Source organism: Ruditapes philippinarum, unplaced genomic scaffold, assembly GCF_026571515.1.
Source record: "Ruditapes philippinarum isolate M1 unplaced genomic scaffold, ASM2657151v2 ctg268_1_1_1_1, whole genome shotgun sequence".
Taxonomy (NCBI): domain Eukaryota; kingdom Metazoa; phylum Mollusca; class Bivalvia; order Venerida; family Veneridae; genus Ruditapes; species Ruditapes philippinarum.
In genome coordinates this window covers 372,500-388,299 of record NW_026859070.1, presented here as the reverse complement: position 1 = coordinate 388,299, position 15,800 = coordinate 372,500, and the positions used below count along the sequence as shown (strand labels likewise).

At 31.7% G+C, this 15,800-nt stretch overlaps 1 protein-coding gene across 1 annotated transcript; it reads right to left on the bottom strand.

Moving 5' to 3' along the window:
• Positions 1-3,432: 3,432 nt before the first annotated feature.
• Positions 3,433-13,133, bottom strand: LOC132755072 (protein unc-93 homolog A-like). The gene is made up of 7 exons (XM_060745864.1): positions 12,712-13,133; positions 11,276-11,413; positions 10,555-10,706; positions 9,558-9,785; positions 8,439-8,574; positions 7,768-7,899; positions 3,433-4,258 (listed from the first exon to the last, which is right to left on the bottom strand). The coding sequence occupies exons 1-7, from the start codon at positions 13,103-13,105 to the stop codon at positions 3,984-3,986; spliced, it is 1,455 nt and encodes a 484-aa protein (XP_060601847.1). The 5' UTR covers positions 13,106-13,133; the 3' UTR covers positions 3,433-3,983.
• Between the last annotated feature and the right edge of the window lie 2,667 nt (positions 13,134-15,800).

The window sequence follows — 15,800 nt, the reverse complement described above, 5'->3', positions numbered from 1 at the left end:
GCACTGTCTACATTCTAAGTTGTTTATCTCATACATGTCTGTAACATTAAAAATAGATATATACTCTACTATTCTAGACACTATATATCTATCCGAAATACCTGCAATATGCACAAAGAATGAAAATAACAAGTTGTCGTTAAACCAGTCGTTCTGTCTGTTATTTTAAGTTGTCAAAGGACATTTTAAGTGTTAAACTGTCGTTTAACAATTAATAATTGGCACGTGTAGGTTGACAAACACATTACATCATAGTTACTATTACATTGCGGAGTAGAAATCACGTATACAGGGGCGGAAAATATGTTGTGTATTTACGGATAGGGACCACATGACTTATTCATTACTCGTTTTTTCAAAACATTGTTGTAAAACGCAGTATGTAGGCCATTGTTTTCTCGTTTAGAGAACACACATTCTTTTACTCAGGGACCATATGCAACTTTTCATGGAATGGCACTTGCGTGTCACATTGAAAGTTCCATGATAACTGCCATATGAACACAACTTCGGATGTTTCAAAATTCAAAATTGTACCAGTTCATGTTAAATGTTGAATTCTGCTTAGGCCGGTGCTAGGGGTGTGGACGGTAGTTTGCACTTGACAGTAGCGTCCATGAACAGGCTCAATCAAACCGAGTCTGCAACATTTTCAATTTTTCTGTGTTGGGTTTTCTTTAGGGATTCTTATTTTCTTCATTCAGCACCTTTTTATAAGGAAACTGTAATTATGAATTATTATAACGGGTTAATTCGACACTGTTTAAGTTCAAAAGTTTATATCTTGATACTTGTTTGATACCTGTCAAGTCAAACAGGAAGTAAATTGATTGTCTTTAGTTTTTAGTAGGTTATTTTAGTAAATGTAATAATATGGTTTATTCTAGTTTTTAAAGTACAGATGAGTGACGAAGATCACGGACAAGTCTACGTTTTATTTTAAACATGGGCGAACTATTTTGGGTCAAACCATTCTCCTTCCATAAGCTTGCTGGATAGCCTTTTCGTTTATTATAATCCGACTAACTTCGTTCACGTCAACGTTTCTTATTTCTATAGAACAGTAAAGATGAACACTAATATACTTTTAATTTTCATTTACCGACAGTACAGACCTCAGACATATTTTTGTTCGAAAATAAAATTAAAGCGTTGACTTGTTAATTATATAGGTAACGCAAATCAGTTGTAAAATGACATAATTAATGCGATCAGAATATATCTTGTAATACCGCTGGTAATATTTGAATGCGTCAACTACGGTAGGTGTGTGCTACAATGTTTTATAGTTTACCTAATTTGGATACACGATGTCAATAGATGATTATCTTTTAACTTCAATACACCACATGAATATTTTCACCAAAAGAAAACAATTACAAGTTGTATATACGGTCTTTTTAAAATATTTATTTCAAATTTTACATAAACACCAGTCAGTACGATAATTCGCAATACGTCGGCAAGTATAATTATGTTGTAATAGTAGTATCGATTTAAATATAGAAGATTTACATTAGTCATTGTAACTAATAGTACCCTGGGCATATCTGTAGAATTAAAATCACCAAGTTGCTGTTTTCATAAATATGTCTGTTTACTTGGAAAGCATTTTTTTTTTCGAAATTCCTAATATTTTCACCAAAAGAAAACAATAACTATTTGTATATATTGTCTTAACTTCAGTCAGTGCGATGACTATGTATATGTTGTAATGCTATTATCGATTTGAATACAGTAAATAGTTCTTTACATTAGTTAGGGCAGTTGTTTAATCAGAATGGGTTGTTCGATATCACCCGTATATATCCTTTTTTCACAGCTGCGTCTGCAAATTTACTGTGCTTTGATAGTTTAAGAAAAAAAAACATTTTCATCCGTGATATTTGAAAAAAAACTTGGCATAGGTAATTGGTTTGTAAATAATGAAATGGGAATGGTATGATATGTAAGGAACGGGACACAAACACGATTTATTTACTAGTACAGTTTCAACCAAAAATTCTAACACGACCCGCATTTTTCCCTATTGAACATAGAAGAACAGAAAGTGTGTGTTATTATGCAACAGATGCACAGTTTGACGTTCTATATTTAGACATGTGACGTAATCATTATACACGCGACGTAACCACTAAAAATCCGACGCGCTGAAAATAAGTACGGAAACAAATCAGGCGCAATTTTGCTTAGCTATCAAGTACGGCAACATTTATTTGTTGATGTCGTGTTAGAATCGAAATAATATATCCAAATTAGTGATTTTATCGCTTGATAACATCACTGTTTGTCGTTCGGATGCGCATCATTATATCACTCGGGCTACGCCCTCGTGATATAATTCCTCGCATCCAAACTCCAAACAGTGATGTTATTGAGCGATAAAATCACTGTTTGGGATATATTATTTCTTAAACAAAGGTAATACGAGGTCTCATAACTTTATATGGCTAGATATATTTATTTTGCATATCCTCCTATGGTATTTTAATACCTGGAGTGGAAATAAAGTTTTCCGTCTATCTGTCATAGCTAAAATCGAATTAAAAAGAAAGCAGTAGTGGAAGCTAACGAATTCATCCAGTACGTAGAGGAATAAGGAGCTATTACGGGCGTCTCTGTAAAATTACGCCGTCTTTGGCACATACATAAGAATCATGCTTTAGTGGGGAAATCCATGCCTAGTATCATCGTATAGACAGGACTCATGGTTTAGTTTACATTTAGTAGTGTATAGCCGTTAGAGAAGTGTGACATTCATTTTCGGCACATATAGATGTAGTTTTTCCTCCTTGTTTGTTAAATTGTTCTTCATTAGCATATATTAAGCTGAGCATACTAGTTGCTTGAATACTTCAGCTTTTTCTTTCGAAATTTCGGCCATTGTGTTTAAGAGCTTCAATGTTTGCGGTGTCCTGTTTACGAGATTAGACATATATGTATTTTAATAATGGTTTAGATGCAAGGTTATTTCAGGTCCAACAAATTTATTGATGTAGGAGTGACTAATATGCAGTTTCGAATTAATATCTGACTGTCTTACTGTCATTGTGAAATGCTTATAGGCCTAACTTGCGTTTAAACTACTTTTAAAATCTTTAATTTTCCTTGAAAAATAAGAAGTTTTATTCTTTCAGAAACAGTACAATATACAATTAACAAAGTCATATTCCATAGGCCAACACATATATATATATTAAACAGATGTTTGACGACAGGTAACGTAAAAATTCACTCGTTCAGTAAGAACGAGAATACATAACTCTTACATATTTTGAAGATGATTTAGCTCTTACTCTTACCTCACTTTTAGTATAAGATCAATGTGTGTTGCTTTTAATAGGAATTCATATAGATTAAAATTCTGTCCATTCTGACATAGAATGTTGTCTCTTCATTACAATTAATCTGAATAAATAATTTATCTTAACAATTTCTAATATAAATGTAAAAGAAAATATTTAGATTATGTATTGTTTCGTTTGCGGTAGGGGTGTGATTAAAATATTATATTCAAATACTATTAGTTTTATTGATATATTAATTCTTTGAATGGAATAATGTTATGCCTTTATCAACGAATATGAACATTTTTACATATGAGTAAAAGTATTTAAATTTATAGTATTTGACGTAAAACACACACGTTTGTATGCCATTGCTATATAATACTTGCATGATGTTAAGAAATACTTATTTCTTTGAAAACAAGCGGCATCATGTGATTTTGTACACCTGTATTCAACATATAAATTCACTTGTCAGTGTTCTTTTTAAATTGTATACACTGTGCATTAATAACCACCATCATATATCCAAATCCAAATTTTGTTTCAACCCACACACCGCATGGTATATAAAAATGGACATTCCCTTGTTGGAAATTGGAACAACGTCAATTATTTTCACAAGCGTTTTAAATATCAATGTAAAACACTGAACTTGGCAAATGAAAGTCATAAACGCTGCTAGAATTCTATGGGTTATAACATTTGGTTTGAAATCAGATCCTCTGTAACTGTATCTTTTTCCATTATTGTTTGTTTTTCACTTCTTCTCCTCGTCTGTCTATGCTTCACATCGAGGTAAATTAATGTTGCTAAAGATATAAGTAATCCACCAATCAGTATGTACATTTTAACGTTTGGGCACAGCCAGTTACTGTATGCGAATGATATGGCCCATCCTATTGAGTTGAGAAGACGAAAACTAGATAGAGCAATGTCCTTGTTCTCGACAAAATAAAGGTTATGAAGAGCTGAAAAATAGGGAAACTTTCGATCATTTGATATGTTATATGGCCCAGTATAATCGATTGATAGGTAGTTATATATACCCTCAATTTCTAGATAAGGGTTTATTAAACAAACATCCGATTAAACATGGTCATACATGATTATATATTTATATAATATTATATTACTAGAAGTCGATAAGAATAGTTTCGGTTGCGGGGATACGAGGAGAATTTTACAGTTACAGCTTCGAAAATAAGCGGTACAGGCAGACTAAATTATTGTCACCGATAGTTCCAACAGTTTGTTTTTCTGTACGTAATCTGCTGTGGTCATAGTATTATTTTTACAATATAATCTTTATTTGGCAAACAAACTTTGAATTGCATTCCATATTTTCTTTTTTATTTGGAATAAGAATTACTTTATAAATTGGCAGGAGCCGTATAAACAGATAATTTATATGTAAAGCGTATTATGCTTAGAGAAAAAAACTTGAAATATATTCCAATGAGTTAAATCTAGAGAGAAATAAAGTCTGTTTATCAAATATTTAACTCTGAAACTTTTTTTTGCATTTGAATATTCATCTATCTTATTAACCTGACTATACGATCAATGCATACAATATATATTATTCTTCGATAGATTTTCGAAAACTTCTATGACATGTACGCAATAAAATGCGATGTAATTTGTGCCTTTGAAATAATTATATTGAGCGTAACGTAGAAGACATTTTTCAGTAAAATCTAAAAATATCGTCTAATGACAATGCAAGTAACGTTATGTATTTGTGTTTGAGATTTAGCATAATGCAGGAAAAAACGATTTGTGGTTATAATTCTCGTTAGAAGTATAAAGATATTTTCTTTTTGGTAAATGCATTGTTATTAAACGAGAACGTTTGCATGGGCATTTGAATAATAATACTTCGGTTACGGAGAATTGTGATGTGGAAGTAATCAAAGTAAAATCATTGCTTGTTTTCGTAACTTTACAATTCCTGTGAAATGAGTTAAAGGGATATTTAGTCAAAATAATGTCAAAAATATTAAAATGATCTTATGTACTCAAATCACGCTAAAATGACATGTCTTAAAGATTCAGCATGCATTTCTGTTTAAATTCTATATGTTTGGGGTTTGACGCGTAAATATATCATTCTAACACTATCGGAATTTTTTCTATATAGACAAAGAAGGCCGGAAGCGTGCATTATTCTACAACAATGCACTCGCCGTTCTTATTATCTCCCTGTGTATTTTCACATTGAAGGCGCCATTTTGTTTAAAAAATCTGATAAATTAAAACAATTTTTTTCGAATTTTGTTGTGAAAACTATCTAGAATGAAAGAAAATGGTCTAACTAAGAAAATTAATCCGAACACCAATATCTTTAATTCAGTCGTTAACGCTGTACAGACGTTTAAAGTGTTGTTTACGTGACGTCACAATGTAGCGCCAAACAGCACGTGCAAAACAATCAAATCAAGTTCGCTATTTAATGTCGCAAACGAGTTTAGTTTTACATTTATTTCACTTTTAATAATTTGTATTTCGCTTGGAAAATTATAAACTGAAATAAATAAACAAACAAAGTTGTATCAACGTTTTCAAAATTCGTTATTTTCAAAATGTTTCTACAAACGGTAGATTTAACAGTTTTTTTTCAACCCACTGGAACGGCCTCTAAAGAACGTTTCTATTGGAAACTCTGAGGCGAAAAACAAATTCAACCACCAAACATAAAGTCCAACGTTATAATAAAAATTATATTTTTTCTTGACGTATTAGAATGGAAATAGATATCAATTCTTCGTGCATTATTGTATAATAATGCACGTTTTTCGTTCAAATGCTTTGTAATTAATCACTCAGGCCTATCGGCCTTCGTGATTATATTACTACGCATTTGAACTCAAACCGTGCATTATTCTACAACAATGCACTCAGAATTGATATCTATTTCCTAAATATATGTTGAACAAAATTTAGACACCAATAGAATCACCGAATAGTTTGAAAACAAGTCAGGTCACTTGAACAAACCCTTGAAGTTACAATTACAGATATTGTGGATATTGTATGATTGAGACAAGTCTAAGTCATTCATTTGACATGTTCTTTAATGTTCCAGAGTTCACTGTGACAACTATTGTGGAATCCTAGTGCTCTAACCTGACCCACGCGTGTCAAGTTAGGTAACTACCATTTTATTCTTTATACGGAGAAAAGATTTGTTCCTTTGACTGTCTAATATATTAATTTTATGGGCATTTACAGAATAAGGAATGAAAAGTTCAAAACTAAAAAATGAAAATTTTGTCTGTGTCTCCCTTTAAATATATATGTCTTGGCCCAAAAATGTATTTTTTTGTCTATCGTAGACTATTTATAAACGTGGTATGAATCAATCAAATTATTTTTGTGTATATGATATCTTAAAGGATGGAATGATGTAAGAGTTAAACTGTACAATTAACAGTAATCATTTCACTGATGTATTAGTTATAATGATTAATCACTATGCGTATTTAAACTCGCATTTTACACTCATGTACACAAATTGTATATATTATAAAGATTGCGCAAGGTTTACTTTTTAAACACTAATGAAATAGTTTTTCAAGCATAAAATAAGTAATAGAAAATGCATCTATCTCATTTGTACAAGGGGGCGTAACCCCCGAGTATTAATCAGATTGTAGAATGTTTTGATGTTCTTTCTCTTTTTTATCATAGTTAAACTTTAAAGCACGTTCGCTGCTGTAAAATATGAAACCCCAGAAAAAGGGAACAAATGAACGAGCATCTGAATATGATATTTCTGTCGCTTTCCCTGTCTCTGCCGTCACAATAAGTAAACCCCAAGGACAAATGAGCCAATCAATAGGCATGCTCTGGAGTGCACTCCAGTTAACGCACCGTGCATGTATACGATTTAACTCAGACACATTTTTCAACAGAAAGGTCCCCAAACTATGATACAAATACGTTTAAATAGTTTATAAAGAATGACGATTCATTTTTTACCTACTTTTAATATCATTATACTTTGATTTTAGTTTTAGGTATAAAATTGTATCGTCCTCATGATACGAAAAAAGAAAAACTTAAAGGCAGCTCAACATGCGCAGCAGTGGTAACTATATGCTACTTGACTTGTCCAGAACCCCCATCAAGTGCTTAAGCCGCTATTTACATTTAAATATGAAATAATGTTTAATTACGAATTTAGAAAATCCGCAGATGTGTTTATTCGGCGGAGAATGTTGAACCTTAATTATGACACTTTTACGTGTCATATTTCATAACCATTGCCGTAATGGTCATAAAGGAAAAGCATGTGCTACGATATATTCTATAAAATCTGCTGTTTAATCAACAGAAATAGATAAAACTTTTCTACTAGTTTAAAGCCAGGTCAGTCTACGATTTTTTAAGAATGGTAATTCCAAATATGAAAATGAATGATTACATTTTTAAAAAAAATCAGCAATGTATAGGTTATTTGTTTCTACTATTTTACCTGTTATAACTGGTTCATTTGCTGCTCCTGATATGCCCGCAATAGCAGCAAGCACATGTACTATATATGACTGATTCGGCAATGGATGCCACAACAACAATGTTATATAAAATGAGGCATGTGTCATTGAACCTGTCACAAAGAAAAACTTTATTAAGGTTGTCTTCCCGCCAAAAAAATCTTACATCGGACAATATCGTAGCAAATCAATTATTTCAAGAATATATTTTTTTTCAAAATCTTGGACATAAGATCACTCATTATTTATCGTTTTGTACTAAATTCCGGTGGTAAACGGTTAAAAATTACTGAATACCGAAGATCTTGAAAAATAACAATCCGGAAATGACCGATTAATTACGATTTTGGACGATGTTAGAAATATTTTTGCCGGAAAACATTAAGAGTAAGACTACCATAAATTAGAATAAGACTATTTTTATCATCTTTTGGTTTTGCCTTATAGTCAACTAAGAATTATTTAAACATTCAACATTTCTTTAGAAGTGAATACATCTTGTTAAACTACAAATGTGTTCAAATGTATCTCATATTGCTACTTTATTTCTGCATATCGAGAAAACTATAAAAAAAAATAATTTGTATTAACGCAGTATATATCTGCCACACATTTTTAAACATATGCAAATCTCTTTTAATGGTACACTTACCAAAGGTAAATATTGCGATATGACCAATGTATTGATTTAATTTTCCAAATACAACACTGAATATAGACTGAACTACTCCTAATGTTATCATACCAAGTCCTACATTTTGTATCCCATATGGACAGCTTATGTATGCCTGAAATATAGGACAATCATAGCACATATAATAACATAATTTAGCTAACAAGAACATCATCAACAACAAGGTTTCAACTTTAATCTTCATTTACTTAGTTTCACTTTTCTTGCAATTATTAGTATTGTGACGATTTCTTACTATTAAAGCAATTGTATCAGTTTTGAAACATCTGCAGAATTTTTACTCCTGGAGAAAATTCTCCGATATTGTGTCCATTTGATATATTCCTCCCCAAATATGCAAGTAAGAAGTTCAATGTAACTGATATCCTGTGAATTATTTCAATTGAAACCAGAAAAGCAAACGATATAATAAACCTAATACACACTAGAGCAAGTTCAATAGTCAGGTGTCTAACAGGAACAGATAAGAAAACAACATGTAGATCAAACAATTGAAATAGATAAATACAGAATCCCTAAAGCCCAACAGGGCAAAATTGAAAATGTTGCAGGCTCGGTTTGATTGAGCCTGTTCATGGACGGTACTGGAAAGTGCAAGTTACCCTCCACGCCCCCTAGCACCGGCTTAATCAGAATTCAACATTTAAACATGAAATAGTAAAATTTTGAATTTAGAAACATCCGCAGATGTGTTCATACGGCGGTTATCATGGAACCTTCAATGTGACACTTCCGTGCCATTCCATAAAAAGCGGCGTATGGTCCCAAAGTAAAAAAAAAAAAAAAAAAAAAAAAAAAAACAAAAAAAACCTAAAGTGTACAGTCGCCGTTGTCGAAGGCGATCTTTGTTATCATTGTAGTTAAGCTTGACAAAAAAAAACTCATGAGATACAGATAAAAACTGCATTAGATATATATCCAACAAATGCATCACATTTGTAATATAAATAAGCTTGTTTCTTTTGCCAAAACATTGTATTGCTGTAAGAAAGTGAAATAAAGAAAATTTCCACTCAAGTAAGAAATAGCTCCCCTATTTTGTATGACAAACACCAAGATTAAGCACGTAATACATACACTTGTAAAATCTCCAACAACAAATCCATTTGCTAGACCGCTAAATATTGAAGAACAAAATAATAAATGTTGGTCTCTGGATCGGAATATGTGTGTTGCCACCATTCGACTTTGTTTACAGGCACTCTGCGATTTTCCGCTGTCAGTACTAATGTTGGTTAAAAATACGATTATCAACAATATTGCAAAGGCGGTTATTCCTGAACAAAATCCTGTATATGTATACACCTACAATAAAAAGGATACGTTGTGAAAGATCATGTTAGAAACCTTAAGAACTTTAACATGAAGTAAAGCGGCCGAGCAAAAATCACTGAAGAGTGCACTTTATTGAAATGTTATTAAAGGAATTGCAAGGATCTGATATGTTTAGCTGAGAACAAAATAACGTAAAGAGCACCAGAACCAAACCACGTTTATAAAAATATTAAGTTCGACCCTATAACTAAAATGCATGAAACTTTCATGAAAATTGTTAGATTACAGTTTAGTATTAAACAATCATTAAATATGTTTATTAATTTTTGATTATTATGTCATGATAAAACATAATAATCAAAAATTAATAAACATATTTACTAATAAATAAGGTTAATTATCGACCTGACAAAACAGCTTGAATGTAGGAGAATTAACGGCAGGGACCCTTGCTTAAAGTTACATAACATGACGTAGACCTTTGTGAATAATTCATCAGACTAGATAATACTTTGTTATAGTTTCAAAGATTGCATTGTAACGATACATGTTTAAGCATTTGATTGGCGGCCGCGCCGAAGCGCGGCGCCTATTGGAATGAAATGAGATTTTGTGAAAGGGCGACAGCAACTTCTCGAGCCTTTTATAGTTGCCAATAATAAAAGCCGATCATTCCGATCGGTATGAGGGTGCTTGATTATTAATTAGTCGCGATATGTATAATGAATGGCGAACTGGAAAATTTTACAATGCAAACATTTTCAAATGTATCAACTTGATATATAACTCAGACAATAACCTGCGTCTGTGAAGGCGGAACAATGGCTGAAATGTTATATTTTCTGTAAGGACAATATGAAGGTCCACAATGAACATCTTTACTCTCCAACGTCTCGTTCGTTCTCTCCTGTCTGAATACCATAGATGAAAATAGGTTTCCCCATATGTTACCTAAAATGGCAATAAGTGTATAAGCGGAAAAAGCAAAGGTAAACGTAGAAATGCGAAAATAGTGCAGGAATTCTGCAAAAGTAAACAGAACAGTAAATCAATTTTGATGTGTTTTTATAATAATGAAACTCTCATTTCATAAAAAAATAGTTCAATAGGTAGGAGCATCATGAGTCAACATAACAACTGCAAATTCGAAAATTGCAAACTTAGTTGTATTAAAGTGGTGATAAGAAATAGAAGATAAAGCTATATATTTTACACCCCTGTACACCATTTTTCCAACTTAAATTATATTTATTTATTTCCGAAGTAATGACAATAATCCTTTGAAAATAGCTTTTGAATGACATTTGCGTCATTATCAAATTATAAATTATCTTGGAGATCCCTTCAACCGATTATCATAGAGTTAAGGCATATTTCAATTTAATGAAAATCGGAAAGGTATCGGTCAGTTTCCCCACTTTTTATCCGATTTGTTTTACAACTTAACTTAAGAATTCTTACACGTTGCTTCGATTACTTAGTTATTCGTCTTTTTCATCATATAATAATGATGTACTTACTTGTATATATTGCAGCATAAACAATACCAAAAAAGAAGGTCACTCTATCCTGATCTACAGTGTCAGTTACTTGGGCGTAACTCTTAGCAATGTCAATAACATACGCCGGCATTGCCAACCAAAAATGAGCGGCACCTACAAATAATATGCGTTTATACAAACGTTTGCTCTTTAAATAAAAACATTTGGAAGAAGAAGACATCTGTGAAAAATGACGACCGGTAATGAAAAATGAAAGTGTCTAAATGTTTCCAAATTTTGTGCCTTTTATTTCTTGCATAACATATATAACAGATTTTACAGCTTCTATAAGTACAAGGGCTTTGTAATTTATTGGATATTTCTCAATTGTTAAGTATCCATTAATTTAAGTGATTAGTATTCTAGTAGTTCGTTGACCAAACACTGAAAACTGAATTATGCTCTTATTAACTCTGAATCTTAACTTCTGCAGATGTTGGATTCTGCCGAAGCTAGTGGGCGTGGGCGGTTGCATGCATCAAACCGAGTCTGCAACATTTTCAATTATGGTCGTTTTCAGCGTTCTTCAAGGTATCTATCTATATGTGACAAATTTAGCACAGCTCTGCTTTGCTAATAGTTAATCAATAATCTTCAAAAGTAAAGTACAAAAGCGGTACTATCAGACGAGTAATTGTTGAGAGACTAGTTGCACTTTACCAAGTGTGCATGCATAAAGATAAAAAGCATCGTTTATTTCAAGTGCAAACTTTTTATATGAATAGATTAGGTAAGATTTAAAACCAAAGATATCTTATGACTGGTTAGAACAGATAAAAAAGGAAAGCAAAGATAATAAACGTAGTGCATGTTATGCACTTTAATCCGAACTTGACACATTTAAACAATTTAGATGATTAGTCATAATAACATGATTCTCGATTGTATCTCTTTAAAACCGTTTCCGACAAACGTTTCAAAGGGCATATATATTTATATATATGTAGCATGTATAAATAATTACTTCATTTTACTAGGTGAAAGTTAAGTGTCCCGGTTTAATAAAAATGAAATGCATGTAAATGTCCGGGCTAATGCCAACATCGCAATCCCAAAATTATCCATGTGCATTTTTAAATGATGAAATATATGTAATTTTATTTTCTGTGTTTATTTGCTTCAAATCACTCTTTTATAATCGGTCATATCCCGAACGAACACAGACTTTTTCTTTGTGTTATAATATGTACAATAAATGAGATAATTTACGCATCGTTTCAAGCAGATTTTTAAAATACAACGATATTTGATATAAAATATATACTTAATGTGTAACTTACATGACTTAGTATACTAAAAATAACACTAACAAATTTTGTTTTAAAAATATATAATCACAATCTATTTAAAATGTACGACATTGTTAATATAAAGATATAAAATGATTGTGTTATATATTGTAAGATACTTAACTATCCCAATAATAACTGACGCAGGTATGACCGTATACCAGGTCGGATTAAATCCGGTTGCCGTGTAAATTATATACGTGCACATTGACCATACCATTATCCACTTAGTAGATATTCTGTCCATGCTTATCGGGGCTATAAATAGACTTGTAAGCACCATAACACTGTACAGTAATGCAAGACCTGTAGTCCCTAGACCTTCTTCTTTATTTAATGAACTTTGTAAATTTGCAAATGAATTAAATGCACTGAACTGTAACATACAGGCAAAACTTAAAATTAATAAATTCTTTAATATTATTTTACGAGACATTTTATCTAAATCCACAGTTTTATCGTCCGATGTGTTCTTTTCGGCTTCACTTTTAAGGTCCAAATTTTCTACATTTATTTCCATATTGAAATTTACTTAACACTGCATTGCATGAATGTAATCTTAAACGCATGTTTACACTACCATTGATTATATTTACTAGCCTACACACCGAGTCAGTGTGTATTAAACAACAAAAGTGTATTTATACTTAAATATATAGCAAATGTAACACGCAAGTTAAAAAACAAACAAATCTACAAAAATATGTACATTTATGTACATGTTTGAAGTATCCGTTCTGCTGTTTAATATATATTTGTCGATTTAAATATCCTACTATAACATTCAGTGCACACTTGTTTTGACTTTGCAGGCAACTCTGTTGCATTTTAGTCAATATGTCAACAAAAGAAAAGATGGCACCATTAAATAAAAAATATACATTTTATAATTATACTGCACGTTTGTAACGTCTTTTTTTATTGGGCAATCATGAATATTAATATATATACTATATGCTCGACAGCTGTTTAAAGTAATTTCATATTTTTCTCTAATAAAGTAAGTTTGCTTATCATAAATTCGTTTCCTAAATATGACAACCACAGTTCGTGTCTTGTGACGAAATCTGTTTTTACTAGCCTGTTTGCAAAAGCAACAATAAGATTTGAGTCACATAAAAATGTTCGTCGGCTATACAATACGCAAACGATTGACAAGAAAGTTATGTTCAATACCCGTGGAACTATTGTCCAAATTCCTGTTTCTAGAGGTCGTTCTGTCAATTCTTGGTATTAAAGCGTTTTCGTGCTACATGAAATTAAAAAAAAAACACTTCAATAAACTTCGTCATTCAGCTGGTATGAAAGGCCTGTACTCCTGCATGACAGCACTCCTGCACACAAATGAGCTACTGTAATTGATTTGTTTTGGAGAAAAAACTGAGTGACTGTCCATAAACATCCAACGTATCCTCCAGACTTGGCGCCATGTGTCTTTCAAAATAAAGATACTTGGCCGATGTAAACCTGGCTTTGTTTGCAAAAATCATTTCAAATTTTTGTATTCATTAGGATATGTAAACAGTGCCTGTTTAATGATTAAATAATGACTGAAATTACTTGTGTGAATTCAAATTTGTGATTGCTAACAGCTTTTCAGGCTTCTCACAAACTGTACTACGAGTTGATGTATTATGATATTTTATGTATGGGCAATATCTGCCCTCTATGACGTAGTCTAAGCATTATTGCGACCCAGAACAAAGAGTACTGTACTCAAGAATCTTGCTTTGAATTTTTATTATTCTGAATATCATTTTAGATTGAAAGAGAATAACTTACACAAATAAAATAGAAAGAAATATAGAAACCCCAAAGAACGCACAATACGACAAATTGAAAATGTTTCAGACTCTGTTTGATTGAGACTGGTAATGGACAGTAATGGAAAGTTTTTTAGACAACCCTACTGAAATTCTGAAAAGCTGTTAGCAATCACAAATTTGAATTCACACAAGTAATTGCAGTCCTTATTTAATCATAACGATCTTAAATGATCGGAAATATAACATCCCTGAACATACCTCAAGTCGAATCGAAATTCCAAATAAGAAGTTTAATGGGAACGCTTAGTTGATTATTTGCAACACCGACGGAAATTCCGAAAAAAAAAACAATTGCAATCCTGAAAAAAGTAATATAATTGTGTAATTCTTTTTAAAAACAATTACATTTGACAAACCATGTAGTCGTTGGTGGTAATATAAAAATTTCATTAATATGCAAAGATATATGAAAATTATATTTTTTATATCCACTGAACACAACACTCTTATATATTTGACATACGTAGCTGAGAATACCGGATGCATTCGTTTCTTTGTGTTTTTCCGTATCTGCATGCACATGATCGTACGGGATCGTCAACATTTTTAGTGGCCTTGTTACTTTTTACAAAATTTATAACTAAGTTATGAGATTTAAAAGCAATATAAATTCATTAGAGGGAGGAAACGTGGTTAAATTGAATTTAATATCTGAAAAACTAAACTTGAAAAAAAAAGAACTTAACGAAACTCTAATACACTTAAAAAGAAGGTTCTTTTGATTAATTATGATCCCCTTCGAAGAAGAGGGGGTATATTGTTTTGCTATTGTCGGTTTGTCTGTCTGTCGGTCTGTTGGTCTGTCTGTCCGTCGGTAGACCAGATGGTTTCCGTTGATTATCTTGAAAACTATTTATCTCAAAGTCTTCATATTTTATAATTACCAATTATGTTGGTCAAGGGCTAGAAAGGGAGGCATATGTGTCGTTCGACATTTCCTGTTAAAGTTGATACTAATATGTCTTGTTACTTCAGCAACTATGTAATGCAATGAACAAATAGCACATGTTTAAAAAAAGTCTTTCTGGTCGGGGTTTTAGTTTGGAAGAAGCTGCTTAATATATATTATTGGCATAAATAAGTCAAAGACATTCATTTTTATCTTGTTTGGCTAGCACAAACATAAAAACAAAAAGTATTTGACCTAGACAAATTCTGACAATGAAATGTAATGGAAAAAAATATAATATAAACATAAAACATATTTGTTTAGTCATTTTGTTTAATCAAATAAATCAAATTGCTGACTTATTCATTTAATATACAATGTTTCATTTAATTGTAATTGCTCACACAAAGATACAAAACAACAGCAGGGCGTATTCAGGATAATCACATTAGGCCAAACAAAAATGTTTTACATTATACTTTATCCTAAAAATGTCACAT

Bases quoted from the DNA above. Each gene is read 5' to 3' on its own strand.
- LOC132755072 (XM_060745864.1), bottom strand. From the start codon at position 13,105: ATGGAAATAAATGTAGAAAATTTGGACCTTAAAAGTGAAGCCGAAAAG. The intron at 9,786-10,554 runs GTTATTGTCTGA...TTTTTATTGTAG, and splicing joins TTCCGCCTTCACAGACGCAG to GTGTATACATATACAGGATT. The intron at 8,575-9,557 runs GTATGTATTACG...CCTATATTTCAG, and splicing joins TTGTTGGAGATTTTACAAGT to GCATACATAAGCTGTCCATA.